The sequence below is a fragment of the Microcebus murinus genome, chromosome 7, assembly GCF_040939455.1.
Source record: "Microcebus murinus isolate Inina chromosome 7, M.murinus_Inina_mat1.0, whole genome shotgun sequence".
Taxonomy (NCBI): Eukaryota; Metazoa; Chordata; class Mammalia; order Primates; family Cheirogaleidae; genus Microcebus; species Microcebus murinus.
Window position 1 is genome coordinate 28,031,374 of NC_134110.1, and position 17,113 is coordinate 28,048,486.

The 17,113-nt window shown below is 47.3% G+C and overlaps 1 protein-coding gene across 1 annotated transcript in view; it reads left to right on the forward strand.

The window, feature by feature from the left end:
• The window catches only part of SLC45A4 (solute carrier family 45 member 4), a 90,495-nt gene that overhangs the window by 33,068 nt on the left and 40,314 nt on the right, over nt 1-17,113 (forward strand). Inside the window, exon 2 of the mRNA XM_012751748.3 lies at nt 14,135-14,772. Within this exon, the coding sequence (XP_012607202.1) occupies nt 14,529-14,772 (244 nt within the window). The 5' untranslated portion in view covers nt 14,135-14,528. The remainder of the gene's footprint in view (nt 1-14,134; nt 14,773-17,113) is intronic.

Below are 17,113 nucleotides of genomic sequence, written 5' to 3' on the forward strand. Positions count from 1 at the left end.
AGGTTGATGCCAAAGCTTAGTCTTCCAAATTCCTAGCTAGAATTCCAGGAGCTGCGCAGTTTCCGAGCTTGCTGCTGTTGCCATGGCAGCCAAAGCTTCATTCTGACCCTAGTGGCTTAAACTAGCAAATCCACACTCAGAACAATTAGAAAGAAGGGGAAGAAAAACCTTCACTGCCTTTTAATTAAAAAGCAGAAAACCGTCTACTCGGCTAATTGTGCAAATCACGGAAACTGTATAAAGATCAGAGGTAAGAAGTGAAATGAGCAAGTCTTTATGTATTTTAACAGAAGCTAAATGGTGCAGAGAATATTTTCTTTGTGGGCAGTTTGTCCTCGTTTCAGTGTAATTTCTTAACTGAGCTTTTATTACATGCTTTCTGAGTGTCAGATGCTGTGCCTTGTTCCCATCTATCTACTGAAACTGTTTTAGTAGAAGTCCAAGAGACATTTCAAATCCTAATGCCTTGCCCTCTGAATTTTAGCAAGTGGAGCAATAAATACTTTGATTTGATCTAATATAAAAAAATGTACTATTGTGTAAGCTTTCACTAGAGTGTGCCTGTTTAACTTCAGATACCCCATTGCATTCCCTTTCAATCTGATATGCCTTTAGCAGGTGGGGAGGGTAAGGGGAGAGCCTGGAGTCACACTGGCAGTGCTGACAATTAGCTGTTTGGCAGGCGGGACAGTCCCGGGCACAGCAGGGCAGGGCCCTGAGGTGGACCTGTGTGTGGGAGGTGCATGGCCAGGGTCCCGTGATGTGGCTGGAGAATGGCGGGCTCTGGAAGGACTCCAGGAGCCAGTCTGGGCCCAGTGAGGAGGTAGAGGCAAGCAGCGGCTCATCTGACTTGGCATTTTAGGTGGTTGCCTGTTTACAGTGTTGAGAATGGCTCTTAGGGGCCACGGACCGAAGCTGTTAGGCCAGCTACATCCCTGGTGGGAGCTATAGGCTTCTGGGTCTGCTGGAAGGCTCTGCAGACAACTGGCCCTGGGGTGCAAGCTGATAGACAAATCTTAAAACTCTGTTTTAAGATTTTTACTTCCGTGTATTTGGGGGACTCTTGTGACTGCATCAGTAGGCTTCATAATCGTGATCCTAAACTGAATGTATTTATCTCTAATTATAATGTGACAACCAAGGATGCTCATTTCTTTGGCTTCATATAAATCAGGAAGGTCAATGAGAAATTAAAATTTAAAGAAATACTAGTGATCCTTTCACCTCAGCTTCCCTGTGTGTACATGCTTGCATGTCTTTGCACGTGTGTGCGTGTGCTCATGCCTGTTGGTGCTGAGGGGGGCTGTAAAGAGGGCTGTTGGTTAACTCTGTAGAACACCCCCACCCACATCTGAGTGAGAGTGGTCTCCCTGGCCGGTCCTTTCGGGGGTAGCACAGTGTCTGGTGGAGAGAAGCTGAGCTTTCCCCCACCCCCTTCCATAATGGGTTCATAGTTGCTGTTGCTCCCGTTTGGTCTACCTAGACAGCCCTCCGAGGTGGGGCTGGCCCCCATTGTCCTGCCTCATGTTGCCTTTCTGAAACATGTGGTTGGTTCTTGGGCATCTAGGCCAGTCTGCACCCGCATGCCCTGCACCACAAGCCCTAGGAACTCCTGGTAGGATCCCACAACTCTGTTGGCAAGTTTGGTGTTTTCCTTTGCAAGTGGTAAAATGGCTTCTTTGATTGGGCATTCCAGCAGAGGAAGCCCATGACACCGAGAGTGGGTGCTTTAATCTGCTGCACAGCAGCCTTGCCATCATTATCTTATAGTCAGCCTGTTACTTCAGCTGCAGGAAGGTGGTTTCCCCCGAGAAGCCTGTTGGTGGCCTTTCAGTAAGGCTTAGTTTCTGATGGCTTTCCCTGCCGGCATGTGTAGGGTCAGCCCAGTGTGCTGTGCTCAGACGGGGCGGGAGCAGTGTAGTGTGGGTCAGTGCTCTCAGATCCTGTGTGGGGAGCAGTGCAGTTGTGGTTCCTTTGCGCTGGTTTGGCATCAGCACCCACGATACTTCGTTTGCTCCTTTTTAGGTCCATCTGGGTCCCTGCCTTGCCAGGCCACACTCGCTGCCACCACTGGGGTCTTGGGTCTTACAGCAGGTCAGGGAGGTAGGAGTGACGGTCAAGCTGCTGGTGGGGCCTTGGCGACCCAGTGGGGCTCACCTGCTGTTGGGGGGGGATAGGAAGCCCCCCCAGCAAGGGCCCTTTGTCAGCTACGATTTACCTCCAGAAAACAGGCCCAGCAAAAGGTAAACGACTTGCCCAAGGTTTCGCTGCTGGTCTGGGCAAGTCTGCTAGCTGCACAGGACACAGGACAGTGAGGGCCGACCAGCCATGTTTAGATGATGCTAGAAGGGGCTCTTTTCATGCCCCTCATGCAGACTGTGACCCCTTGGGCTTCATGCTCACGGAACCCGGGTCACACCTCAAGATCCACCATACTCCAGCTCTGGTTTGCTGAAGTATGGCAGTTTCTGAAAAATAACATGCAGGTGGGAAATAAGTCATCATCTGCTGTGATTTATCTGGAAAGAGTGGTGGCTTTTTCCAAAGGGATTATGTAGTTCTTAAGGTGCTTCTGTGTGTCTTGAAAGTTTACTGAATTGCCGTGTGTCAGCTTCTGAGCATAAAAATGATTTTTAAAGTATCAGCTGTTTATTAGCATTGGCACGCTGGTGTCTGCTTCCTGTTAGGGAGAGAAATGGATCCTCTTTGAACTCTGTGATTATCTTGCTCTCACTAAAAGGGAGGGATTTCTATAAATTGGTTTTCTTTTTTAATAGAGTAATTATGGGTTAGTCTGGCCCTCTGCCTTTGGTGCTTATGAGTTCATTCCTTTTAAAAAACCATCTGGGTACCAACACTGGGTATGGGCTGAACACCCAGAAGTGATCTGTTTACTGTCTGTCCTGGAGTCAGTGTGGGGCGACAGGTCTGCCAGCAGCCATGGGAGAGGTTGGGGAGGGAGCCTGGGGCAGGGAGAATGGGGGAGGCACCCAGCAAGGGTTGGGCTGGGCCAGCACATGTGGTCAGCAGGAGAGAAGTCCAGGGGAAGATGCACTAGAGGTCTGTGGATGGGGCTGCGCCTGTTGCTGGGATACTAACCCGCCAGGAATGCTTTAGTGAGACTGCCTTGGTCCAGTGTGGCAGCGTTGTGATCCTCTTATTCCCTGGGAGCCCTTTCCAGATTTCCCTCGGGTCGGTTCCTGGATACTCGGGGAAGTTTGCAAACACACACAGACATCCACAGACACAGACACACAGCACATAGACGCGGACACAACACAGACGCATCTGGCCTGTCCCCTCTGCCAGCACTGGGTTCACAGCAAGCTTTGATCAAAAAGAGGCCAGATAAGGGATGTGGGATCTGCTGTATGTCTTGTGACACAAAACTCACAAAGGCTGGGTTATCGGAAGGTTTCAGGTGTAGCTGAGCTCTTGATGACTTATACCCAGTGTTGTCCAAACTGGGACACTTGGAAGGGGAAAAGGTGGGACTAGTAGCCACGTCAAGGTGACAGTCACAGGTGGGGGCCGTCCAGGTTAAAGCAGGTGTGTGACATGCCATCTGCAGCCTGTGTCTCAGGCTGGCTGCAGTGCAGGTTCTTGGTCTCCTTCCCAGATGAGCTGATCAGTGGATCTTGGGTGGAGCCCAGGACTCCATCTTTAGGAAAGCTCCCTCAACACTTACCTACACGGAGAACAATACCACGAGGTCATGTGCCTAATTGAAATTTATGTTGTTAATTTTGAATATCTTTAGCCCACATAGCGTGGACTAGAGGCACTTTATGTGATCAGAGGAAAACAATCTGGGTCTCTGCAGGTGGCATGTACAGTACCTGGAGACTGGATAGTTTCAGATGTGGGCAAGGGGTACAGAAAGCTTTTCTGCGTATGTGACGGTGGGACTGCCGTTCTGATTTCATCATTTATTTAAGTGTAATGACAAAACTTATTTATTTATTTTTTTTTTTTTGAGACAAAGTCTCACTCTGTTGCCCTGAGTAGAGTTCCATGGCCTCAGCCTAGCTCACAGCAACCTCAAACTCCTGGGCTCAAGCGATCCTCCTGCTTCAGCCTCCCAAGTAGCTGGGACTACAGGCATGCGCCACCATGCCCGGCTAATTTTTTCTATATATTTTTAGTTGTCCACTTAATTTCTTTGTATTTTTAGTAGAGACGGGGGTCTCGCTCTGGCTCAGGCTGGTTTCACATTCCTGACCTTGAGCAATCCTCCCACTTCGGCCTCCCAGAGTGCTAGCATTACAGGTGTGAGCCACCACGCCCAGCCTAGGTTCACAGTTAAATTGAGATGAAGATAGAGATTCCCCACGTACTACCTGACCCACACATGCACAGCCTGCCTCACTGTCAGCACCTCCCATCAGACAGTTGTAGTGAATGAACCCGTCCGGACAAATCTTTGTCACCAGAGTCCACAGTCTACATTAAGGTCCACTCCTGGTGCTGTGCATGCTTTGGGTTTGGACCTATCTGTCATGGCATGTGTCCATCATTATAGTACAATATAGGGTATTGTCACTGCCCTGAAAATTCTATGCAAACCTCCCTAACCCCCTGGCAGCCGCTGATCTTTTTACTTTCTCCTCAGTTTTTTTTTTTTTTTTTTTTTTTTTTTTTTTTGAGACAGAGTCTCGCTTTGTTGCCCAGGCTAGAGTGAGTGCCGTGGCGTCAGCCTAGCTCACAGCAACCTCAAACTCCTGGGCTCGAGTGATCCTTCTGCCTCAGCCTCCCGGGTAGCTGGGACTACAGGCATGTGCCACCATGCCCGGCTAATTTTTTTTATATATATATCAGTTGGCCAATTAATTTCTTTCTATTTATAGTAGAGACGGGGTCTCGCTCTTGCTCAGGCTGGTTTTGAACTCCTGACCTTGAGCAATCTGCCCGCCTCGGCCTCCCAAGAGCTAGGATTACAGGCGTGAGCCACAGCGCCCGGCCTCTCCTCAGTTTTTATCTCTGCTAGAATATCAAATAGTTGGAGTCATATGGTATGTAGCATTTTCAGATTGGCTTTTCTCACTTGGTAATGTGCATTTAAGGTGCCTGGGTGTCTTTTCATGGCCTGGTGGCTCATTTCCGGTTAGCATTGAATAAGATTCCGCTGTCTGGATGCTCACAGTTTACTTACCCACTCACCTACTGAAGGACATCTTGGCTGCCTCCAAGTTTGGCAATTACGAATAAAGCTACTGTTAACGTGTGTATGCAGGTTTTTATGTGGACATAGTTTTAGCTCTTTTGGGTAAATACCAAAGAACTAGATTGCTGGATGGCATGGTAAGAGTATGTTTAGTTTTGTGAAAAACGGGCAAACTGTATTCCAAAGTGGCTGTACCATTTTGCATTCCAACCAGCAATGAGAGCTCCTGTTGCTCCACATGCTCACCTGTATGTGGTGTTGTCAGTGTCCTGGATTTTGGCCATTCTAGTTGGTGTGTAGTGGTTTCACATTGTTGTTTTATTTTAGTTCCCTAATGACCTAATGTTGTGGAGCATCTTTTCATATGCTTATTTGCACATCTTTCGTATCTATGTATTTTCATGAGTTGCTTATTAAGGTCTTTGACCTATTTTTTAATCGAGTTGCTTGTTTACTTATTGACTTTTAAGAGTTCTTTGTATATTTTGGATACTAGCCTTTTATCAGCTGTGTCTTTTGCAAGTATTTTCTCACAGTCTATGGCTTGTCCTCTCATTCTCTTGATACGACATTGATTTTATGTTAGAGATCAATGGATTTCTTAAATGCTTTTTAGGAAATAATATATTATAAACAGAATCGCAAAATGCTGCTTGTCATTCTTACCAAGGAGGCTCTGAAGTTATTTGATTTTGCACTTTGTAATACTCTTGGTTCAAAACCTGGTGTTTTATTACGTGCTGGCATTTGTCTGGTTTCCTGGCTTCTGTGTTGTCAACAAGTGAGTTCTCTAATCTGTGGTCATCTGGGGAGGGGAGTGCTGGTGATGATGGAGAACTATATTAGAGAATGTCCAACAGGGTCTTCTGAGGTTAGTAGCTGTTGTATTTTTAGAAAAATGTTAGTAGTGGTGAATTTTTGAGAGAGGGTACCCCCATTTGTGCCTGTTTTTCAGTGGTGGATTTAGAAACACACAGCTGTTCCAGCAAACCAGTGACCGTCAAGCGTTTGATGCCTGCCATCGATGCTTGTGACATGCAGGCAAAGCATTTGCACGTGTGTGTGTGTACATGTGTGTGCACTCCAGAGTATGGGGCAGGGGCCATGAGTGGGGCAGGACACGTTTGCGGTCACAGTGCAGAAGTGTGTTGGCAGCGCCTGCTAGACCATTTTCCAGGAAGTGTGGATTACAGAACTTTCATATCACTATTGAGTATTGTGACCACGATGCGGTTCTAAAACTTAAACTGAGCTTGGGTGCCTGTCAGCAGTCACTCTCCAGTTACCTTTGGATGAGATTAAGTTTACAGCCTGCTTTTTCCCTCGGCAAATTGTAGGAAGTCACGTGTTTTGGCATCCCTTACCCTTAAATTAGACACAGGACAATAGAGGAAGTTGTTGATTGGAACAATTGTAGTTTCACTTGTCTGAGTGCATCTGCAAATCATAACAAAATTGTTGTCACCGAACGCTCTCACGATCGCTGGAACAGGTTCCAAAGGGAAGCGTTTTGTTTTTTTTTTTGTTTTTTTTTTCTGTGCTGGGGAAAACCTGTCTTATAAGTTTTGCTGGTCTTTTGAAGATACCAGATTAGGTCACAGTTTACTCTTAAACTTCTCCACGCTTTAAATGGCTTGCGAGAGGCTCGTAGGAACTCAGAGCTGCCTGTGCTCCAGGAGGGAGAGCCTGGCCTTCCCTAGGCTGCTGTGTGTGGCCAGTCGTGTGCTCCAGAAAAGACACTGATGTTTTCAGGCAGTGCTCTGGCCTTTATATAGGCTAGCTTCCTCCAAGAAGATGGTTTTGTGGGCAGTGAACCTGGCTTTATGGTCTCTGGTTGTTCCCTCCTCTGCGTGAGGACAATGCCCGGTGCACTCCGTGGTCCGGAGCCACTGCCTCTTGTCCTGCGCTCTCCTTCCTTTTCTTCTAGAGCTTCTTTGCTTCTCTTCCTTGTGGGGCCCTGGAGATGGAATCCCAAGTAACTTTCTCGGGGTCTTTGTGTCCACACGGGTCCTCGTTCCAAGCCCCTGAAGAGGGCTGTGGTTGAGTTCAGGCTGAGAGGGCCCAGGGGACCACGCCGGTGTCCTGACTGCTACCTCTGGGGAAATAGAATCCACCAGTACGTTGCGGACTGCGTGTTGTGGTAACGGTTAACAGATTTGTTAATTTGGCTATATTCTTTTTGTCTATTCTCAAACAATAAAAAAATTAGATTATAAAAATATAAAGATTGATAGCCTTAATTATATGGGAAGGGACTCAAGAGGAGTTTACAGGGTATTGGGAATGTTCTGTCTCGATATGGGTTTGTCAGAACTGACTGAATGATACAGTCTCTGTGTGTAAATCATACCAGAGTAAGTAACATATTTACTAGTCTTCAGTTATCTAAACTAATTGGCTAGAAAACATGAGGGAAGAGAAAAATCCCATTTACAACAGCCATGACAAAGACAATTAAGAATAAAATTAAGAACATGCAAAACCTTTGGAGGGATGGCTGTGAAATCTTCCAGAAGGTCCCAGGGTGGCTTGGACCGCCAGAAGGGGAGCCCGTGCTCATGGACAGCATGGCTCAGGGCCCAAGGTGTCATCCTCCCCACGCTAACTTACAAAAGTAATAGAATCCCAATAAAAATACCAGCAGTCTTTTTCTTCCAGAACTAGTCAAGTTGCTCTTAAAGTTCATGTGCTCATAAAGTTCTTGGAAATAAACATGGAAGAGTAATTAGGGAAACACTGGGGAAAGAAGCAGTGAGCAGGACCTGCCCCAGCACAGCTGGCAGCGTCCTGCAGGCCTTCCTCCTCCACGCAGTGTGCTGCTGGATGTGGGTACACGGGCACACTGGTGGGCCAGAACGGAATGTGGTAAAAGAGAAACCTCAAAGTGCTGGGAATGGACTTTTTAAATAAATCATATTGAGCCACCCACATGGCTGTTGGGAAAAGATAGCCCACGCCATACACAAGCCTGTGGATCAGAGGCCTAACGTGTGTCTCTGTTGGTTACCACTGGGAACTGTTGGCTCAGTTGAACATTCGATGGACTGTTGTGCATATTGCCCGACCCGGAGTCTTTATGGAACATACTCTTGTGTTCTCAAAAGCACGACAATTTGTTGGTACATTTCCCATGTTCTGTGGACCCAGGAACCCATCCTTTGGCCATAGCTCTTTGACAGATACAATAATGGTTCTCTGGCACCAACCCTGAGGCCACTAGCTCTCCCTTCCAAGTGGCCAGGGCAGGGTCCCTGCAGCCTTGCCTGTTTTAGCCCCTCCTGCGGTCCCACGCTTTGGATGTTTAGTTTTCCATATTCACTCCTTGACAGGGTGATATGACCCTTATTTTTAAGTATGATGCTTAATCTTTATTTTTAAATTATTAAAAAATAAATTATTAAAAATAACAGGTATCCCCTAAAATGCTTATAAAATCCCCAGGGCTCTGCAGAAATAGTTTTTGGAAATAGCAGTTGAACCAAGTGGTATTACTGTGAGCAGTTGGATGTTGTCTTCACTCTAGTCACCTTTAAAATTGCAGTCATCAGATCAGTGTGTATCTTTGAGGAAATTCAGTGTTCACTAAATTTGGTGTTGATTTTGTTCTAGTAGTTAATTTAGCCATATTAAAATTACCGTTTGGAACATTGCCTCACTTTGTCTGCTCTTGGAAGTTTTGAAGCTTGCATTAATGTTAGCACCCTAGATTGATAATATTGCACGGATAAGTCATAAAGGTATGGGATGTGGTAGATTTTTTTTTTTTTTTTGAGACAGAGTCTCACTTTGTTGCCTAGGCTAGAGTGAGTGCCGTGGCGTCAGCCTAGCTCACAGCAACCTCAGACTCCTGGGCTCAAGCGATCCTTCTGTCTCAGCCTCCCAAGTAGCTGGGACTACAGGCATGCGCCACCATGCCCGGCTAATTTTTTCTATATATATTAGTTGGCCAATTAGTTTCTTTCTATTTATAGTAGAGACGGGGTCTCGCTCTTGCTCAGGCTGGTTTTGAACTCCTGACCTGGAGCAATCCGCCCGCCTCGGCCTCCCAGAGAGCTAGGATTACAGGCGTGAGCCACCGCGCCCGGCCAGATTTTTGTACTTATTATTAATAACCGCTACTTGAAAACAGAAGATGCTAACAGTATTTGTTTTCATCAGTATAGATGATAGTGAAGTTGCCTGCATAAACTCTTTACTGTGCCACTGTATTTGCACTGCTTGGTCAAGGGAAGCAGCAGATGTGTTAATGCCTAGACTTCCTGAGTAACAGGTGAATCCCGCCATGCTCGTGCCATCTCATGAGCACTGCAGTGAGGCCTAACCTAGTGGCTAGTCACCCAGATCACCTGGGTGTGACCATTCAAGGTAGCTGGCAGGGTGGCGGTGGTTTTCCAGCTCAGACAGCCCTGTGGCACTTATCAGCTGGTTACCCTCATGCACTCATTCATCCAATTCATTCACTCTTTCAGCAGACCTCACAGAGCTCCCACTGTACGGCCAGGCACAGTGCCAGGGAGACACCAGGTTAGGGAGACGTGGACGTCCTCCCTTCAGAGACTGCCACTGGGAAGTCTGAGAACAGATGAAAGTCGGGTGATGGAATCTTACGAGGGGCTCTCACTGCTCCGGCAGGGTTTTGCTAGCTAAGTCAGTAGCTGGGATAGCCCTTGGCACAAGGCAGGGTCACTCCTTCGGAAGGGGTCCGGTGACCCTTGGCAGGAGTCTTGAAAGACTCAGATGGTTGAGCTGAAGGTGGGAGAGGCAGGAGGCAGAGCCAGACTCAAGGGCGCTGCAGGCCATAAGAAGGGGGAAGGGGGTGGGGGGCGAGGGGAGTAGGTGTCCAGCCCTGAAGGGCAATGCTTTCCCTTGGAGTCCCCCTGGCAGGTGGCAGCACAGTCCCAGATGGGTTCCTAGGGACAGGTGCCCGTGCCCCTGGCAAGCTTCCGCCCTACAGAAGTCCCCACGCACAGCCAAAACTGGAGTGGGCCTGTGTGCTCAGCTGGAAACACAGACCCTGTCACTGGCAGGCCGTGTCAGTGGTGTCCCAAGGTGGGGGCAGACTTGCCGGCCAGAGCGGTGCCTGAGCAGCTATTGGGCCGAGGGGAGATGGCCGGGGGGCCAAGACACTCTGTTTTCTGTCCAGCTGCCAGTCTCCCTCTTTCCATTTTCTCTTTGGAAAGCCAATTTTGATCGATTTTTAGAAGTTTAGTAGAGGCATATTTTGGAGGCACTCCAGGGAGATAACTGATGTCCCATCTTGGAGGGAGCCCCCCCATCCCTCTGTGCCATCAGCGTGTGACGCCAGTACGAAGGGCACAGGTCCTTCACTCCCTGAGTGATTCTGTGAACTTGCGGGCTTTTCCCAGGAAAAGTGAAGCCCTCTGGCTTCAGCGTCCTCATCTCTCTGGGCAGCCATCACTGCAGCTGGGTGGTCAGAGCCGAGCACCTGCAGGCACTGGGTGGGAGGTGCAGGGCTTTGCTGGGCCTTTCCATACATACGGCTGCTCAGTGAACCTCACTCAAGCGTCTCCTTGCACATGAGCAGCTGAGAAATGCCACTACCTGTGGAGGAGTTGCCTGCCTGGAGAAGGCATGGCCTGCAGCACTTTCCCTCCCACACAGCTGGCTTTGGGGGTCGTCCTCTCAGCAGCATGTGGCTCGGTTGCCTGAGTTTCCAGCTCCGTTTTGAGTGAAGATCATAGGCAACTGAAGCAGCATCGAGCCTCGCTCGGCTGGAGGGTGTGGAGGCCCCGCAGCCCCCCTTCTGTCAGCTGTCTCTTCCGAGACTCTCCCCCAGTCCAGTTCAGAGGTCAGCAAGCTGTGACCTTGGGGCTGGACTTGCAGAACTGACCAACAGGCATAGAATGGGTTTTACAGTTTTGAAGTTTATTAAAAAATAACAAAAAAGAATATGCAACAGAGACCATATGTGACCTGAAATGCCTAAAATGCTTACTATGTGGCCTTTGCAGAGAAAGCTTGCAGCATCTGGTCTATTTGATTGATTCAGAATGTAATAATCAAACGTTTAAGCATTTTTAAGGAAAGTCTTTTTCCTATTTAATAATAACCTGGGTCTTTCTCTGCCGCGGAGGCTGTCCTGTGTGCTGTGAGATGCTAAGCAGCATCCCTGGCCTCCACCCACGAGGTGCCAGTAGTACCTGTGTCCTACTTGTAACAATCAAAACATTCTCGGGACATTGCCCAGCGTCCCTGGGGGTGCAGAGTTCCCCTGGTAGACAACTACTGCTTTAGAAGCATTCACATGCTTATTACAGAGCTTACTGCCTAATCTGTAGCTATGGCTGCTTCATTTCAGGTACAGGTGGCTGAGGACAGACACAGCAGTGGGACCAAGGGCCCGTTGAACAGAACCGAAGGGTTTGACCTTTGTAATTAACCCTTTGCACTCACTTGCTTTTTTCTCAATTCCTTTATTCCACTCGGGATTTAATTTTTAAATACCCCAGATTTTACAAAGCGCAGCAGTAGAATAAAAAACTGGAGTTTCTTTTCATACAAACTTATTTAATTTGGATTTTTTTTATATTTCAAATTATTGATACATTCAAAGAGTAATTTTAATCTCTATAATTTTTCATGGTGTGGTATTTTTTGAAACATTCTCCCACATGAAGACCTAGTTCACATTCACGTGTTTCGCAAACATAAATCGTCTCTCTTCTTCCTTCTTTGATTTTTCTGTTAGAACAAACAACACAATCTTTGTGTTTTTTGTTAGGGTGAGGTGTGATTATATGGAGCTTTCCATCTAAATGTTGTTCTAAGTTAGTGGATAATAATCTACCCCTGTAAGTTAGTGTACCATCTCTGCATTTACATTTCAATTGTCCTTTCATGCTAATGAAAACGAGAAGATGCTGGGAAAATAGACAAAAGTCCCCCTTTCCCCCGCGGTGAAACTACATGTCGAGTGTGGCTCGACATACGAGCTGCTGCCGATGCTAACTGTGTGGGGTTAACTAAGTCATGAGGGTTTCTTAGAAAGCGAGTTGTTATTCCATTCCAGCCAGAAGCCCAGTTGATCTATTTGGGTTTTACGAACTGTTTAGATACACTTTCTTCTCATTCAAATGATCACGTTTACCTGGTGAAAGGAAGCAGTTAAAACCATTGACCTATTTTGGTGTAAGATTGACAGATGGACAACAAAAAAAGTCATGACATTTTCTTTTAGGATAGAAAGGATTCAGAAAAGGTAGGGATGGAACAAGAATAGCAGAATGTTGATAATTGTTAGATCTGGGTGACTTATTATGCTATTCTGTTTCCTTTGCATATGTTAGAAGTAGTTCCATGATAAAGTAGTTTTTTTTAATATTGTAGTATATTCCAAAACAACTGTCTGGAAACAGTTGTTTTAACTGAGATGTTTAAATGGTAGAGGAAGTTTGGTAAATTTGGAAGAATTCTCAAATAAGGTCTGCCGTTTGGAATTGTAGTGAAGTTTTGGGGATGTTAGAAACAGATAATAGATTACTAGAACCTTTGATTCCCAAGGAATTAGTAGGGATTTAAGTTTCAGGGCAGCATGAAAGAGGCAGTAAGAAGGGACTGGAAAGCAAGAGCCATGTGCAGGGCTGTCTTTGGGAACCTCCTGAGTGTGGAGTAGCTCTGGCTTTGCCATTTGAGGAGCCCTGTCCCTCCCGGGGTCTGGGCGGCATCTCCACAGTTCTCACTTGCTGCAGACCTGCCATTGCCCTGTGGGGACTGCCTAAGGGAGGGACTAAGTGAAGATGACACCTTGAGGTTTCTGGTTCCTTCTGGGGAAAAAGGGAGGAGGAGCTAATTAAGACCACTTTGGGTTAAGTGGATAGTAACTAGAAGTATCTTTATTGAAACTATCAAACTTCTCAGTAAGATATCAGCTCACAGACCTATCTTAATGTAAATTATGAACACCATTTTGTGTGATTTCAGGGGCTCTTTTGTCTAGCACTATGAACTGAGCCACAGTATCTGGAGTCCCAACTCCAGAAGAACTTAGGGGGTTCTGTATCCATGATCTTGCCTTGCTTGGGAAGAGATTAACTTCAGTTTCCTAAAACACTTATAAAGAGGGCATGTCTGGTTAGCTTATTTTCAGGCAGCCTGTGCTTTATGGTGACGTGTTTGGCAGGTAAAGAATGTGTCACCAACCTGGATCACTGGACCTGGGATGGTGGGAGCTTTAGGATTGAGGCACAGGGGTTCCATAGCCTCTTTGGGAAGCAACCTGTGAGTTGAGATTCTTTGAACCCCTAAATATAATAAAAGTTTGGCATGTGTATACATCTTTTCTAAAGAGAAGGTCTATAACTTTCATTTTATTATCAAAAGGTTTTATAACCTAAAAAGGTCAAGGACCACTGCCCTAGACAGGCTGACACCAAGAATCCAGAGGCCGCTGGGTAGACTTGGACCCCTCTGGGCAGGGCGTCCTGCCACTTCCATTCCACCCAGCCCTGCTTCAGACAGTGTTACAGTTTCCCTTTTGGTTCTCTCACCTGCCTCCTGCCCCACCCCCCAACTTCCTACCTCCCTGTCATAACATTTGCAGGCCACAAAGGACACTGCTAAGCACCTTCAGTGTGCAGGCATATTTGTGTGCCACTATATGCTGAGTTGATGATGTTATTGGCAAAAAAGCAAACATTCTTAGCTTTTTTTCTCTGCTCATCTTCTCTGAACCTGCTTCCTATATTGCCCCACCTCTATCCTCCCCCCAGGGTTAAATTCCATATGAGAAAATGTTGTTTTTCTAGAAATCAGGTTTTGCTGTTTGCACAGACACACCCAGAGTGAGCACCAGAGAACTGAGGCTATGACAGGTCCGTAGACTTCTCTTGTGTGATCTCGGATCATTCCCCAGGAAGTGCACGGCTGGCGTGTGGGGGTCGGGTGGCGGCCTGGTGGGGCCGAGTGGAGGCTGCCCCCTGACTCTGGCGGGTTGTCTTTCCTCTTTTGCAGGTCATCCAGTCACTCGATGGGGATTAACAGCGGACCACCTGTTTGTGTCACCTTCCCACCTCTCTGTAGCAAGAACTTCAGCCCCTCTTCGATAATAATGATGAAACTGGTATTAACTGAATGGCACTTATGGATTTTTAACTCTAATTCACAGTAAACCAGCAAGCCATATGTTTAAAATCCAACCAAAAATCGTTCTGTTTTGCTGCATGTCTCATACGATTGTGAGAAGTCGTGAGATATCTGTTTGTACAAAGAGGAATATAAGTATTACTTGCCTGAGGAACACAACTGAAGCAGAAAGAGAAGACGTCTTAATTTATCATTAAAGATATATGATAGTATTATTTATATAGATAGAATTAAAATATACACATATATATTTTTGGTGGTAATGAAAATGGCTCCGCAGAATGCTGACCCAGAATCTATGCAAGTTCAAGAGTTACCTGTGCCCCTGCCGGACCTGCAGAAACCTGGAGATGCGACAGCTGAGAACCGGGATGAGACCCTCAGTGAGGGCTCCATAGACCGGATCCCCACACGCCTGTGGGTGATGCACGGGGCGGTGATGTTTGGCAGGGAGTTCTGTTACGCCATGGAAACGGCTTTGGTCACACCAATACTGTTGCAGATTGGTAAGTGCCGCCCCGTCTGTGTGCGACCAGTGCCGAGCGCTTGTCACCAGCGGGGTGAGCTTGGCTCTGGTCACGCAGTAGGAGGTAGGACAGTGTCCTCGGGAGCCTGGGACACAGGAGTCCTTGTCTTCTCTCCTTTCCACCTGCTCTGACAACGGTTTTCTCCTGTTTTAAGCTGGATTTGGGGCGGAGCCATCCTTGGTTGTTGACATTGAATTACGGTTTTGGCAAGGTGGTAGTTGGGCATCTGGGGCAGATCTGTCACGGTAAGTACTGACCCTTGGCCTGGGCCCGCCTCCCGTGGTACCCACCACACCTGACGAACCACAAGTGAAGGACACAGTCACTAGCAGTGGCAGTCGTTGGCTGTGTCATCCTGGGTGAGTCACGCAGCCTGCCCGCCACACTCGGGTTCCTTGTCTGTAGAGTGGGCGTGTTGCAGACTAACCCTGGTGTGGTCTGCGGCTTGAGCTTAGAGCAGTGCCTGGGCATGGGAAGCACTGATGCTGTTTGCTTTATCGTGTCTTATTACCCAAGTTTATTGTGGACTTTAGACGGCTGAATGACAGGTATTTCCAAAACCATAGGAATTCAGAGACACAGGTTGGCACCACCAAGCTTAGCATGTGGAAGATGCTGGTGTTCCTTCCAGAATGATACTGGGGAATATGTTAGGCCCTGAAAGTTTTGTTAGAATGTTCCGTTTTCCCTGTAGTCCAAGGAAGTTTTAAAGTCTTAATTTCCCAACTCCTTAGCCTTATGAGAAATCTAGATAAGGGGGCAAACAATTTAAAAGCATCAGTTTTATTTACATATTATACAGTAAAATATTTTCTAACTCTGCTTATCTTGGTGGTTTTAGGAATGTTTCTTGCTATAAACATAATACAATTTTCCTTAGTGAGCGTTACTCGGCCCCATGGTGGTACAGACCACTTGGTTCAGGGCACGGATCTCAAGTCCAGTGTGAAAGTGTAGCATTTCCTTCCATTATGAGTGGGGGCGGTAGCCCCCACTGGCGCCAGCATCAGAGAACACAGATTTCCTGTCACATTACAGCGGGAGCAGGTGTCTGGAAATACCGCTGATACTCACTGTTATTTCAGAATCGCAGTAGTGACCGGATCCACCCCTAGGTCTTGTCACTTAATACACTAATAAATAAGCACACGTGAGACTTTCTCAGCATTTTAATGATTGTGTTTCAGCCTACTTTTCCCTTTGTAATCTTGGGTAGTTTATTTTTCATCTTGAGAAACCTTGTTCTGAGAACGCCCCATGGGATAGCCAGCGGGCCCAGGGCACAGACAAGGTTAAAGGATGCCTTCCTGGAGGGCTGGGGGCCTGTGGGGCGCAACCAAGCACAGCTCACTCTTGGCTCTCTTGTCTGAGTGTTTGTCACGCTCTGTTTATTCTGCCTACGTTCCTCGGGTGCCCACCACGTGTGAGGGCGGACAAGACACTGCACCTCTGCTTGTGTAGCTTGGCACGGAGAGGCGGGGAGAACCCAAGCAGCTGGTGCCACCTTCAAGTGCCATGAGAGCATGAAACACTCACCCTTTGGCGGGGGATGCCAGCTTCTCACAGGCTGGGCTGGCATAGGAAGGCCTTGGGGAGAGTGGGGAGAGGGCACCTCGGCAGCACGACCAGTTGCCCGAGGAGGAGGGGCCTTGGTGGGTTCACAGAATGGAAGACCCCAGATAGGGAGAAGTTGGGTGGCAATTAGCTTTACTTGCATACGGACCTGGCACCTAGGTCATCATGAAAGCAGTTGTAATGAAGCTGAGGGGGTTAGAATTAGAAATTGGCTGCCATCCTTCAGTTTCTGAACCTTCACCTCTTACAGTTAGGGGACAAATGCAAGTTTCAGACCTTCTGGTTATGGAGAAGTGGACTGGTGTGATAAAGAGACATAGGGTGGCTGGGCGTGGTGGCTCACACCTGTAATCCTAGCACTCTGGGAGGCTGAGGCGGGTGGATTGCTCAAGGTCAGGAGTTCAAGACCAGCCTGAGCAAGAGCGAGACCCTGTCTCGCTAAAAAAATAGAAATTAATTGACCAACTAAAAATACATATAGAAAAAATTAGCCGGGCATGGTGGCGCATGCCTATAGCCCCAGCTACTTGGGAGGCTGAACCAGAAGGATTGCTTGAGCCCAGGAGTTTGAGGTTGCTGTGAGCTAGGCTGACGCCACGGCACTCAGTCTAGCCTGGGCAACAAAGTGTGACTCTGTCTCAAAAAAAAAAAAAAAAAAGAGAGAGAGAGACATAGGGAAAATTCCTGGATGTTCTTAGCGGTAGATTTTCATATGTTAGGCTTTACAAACCCTAGCATTTCTGTA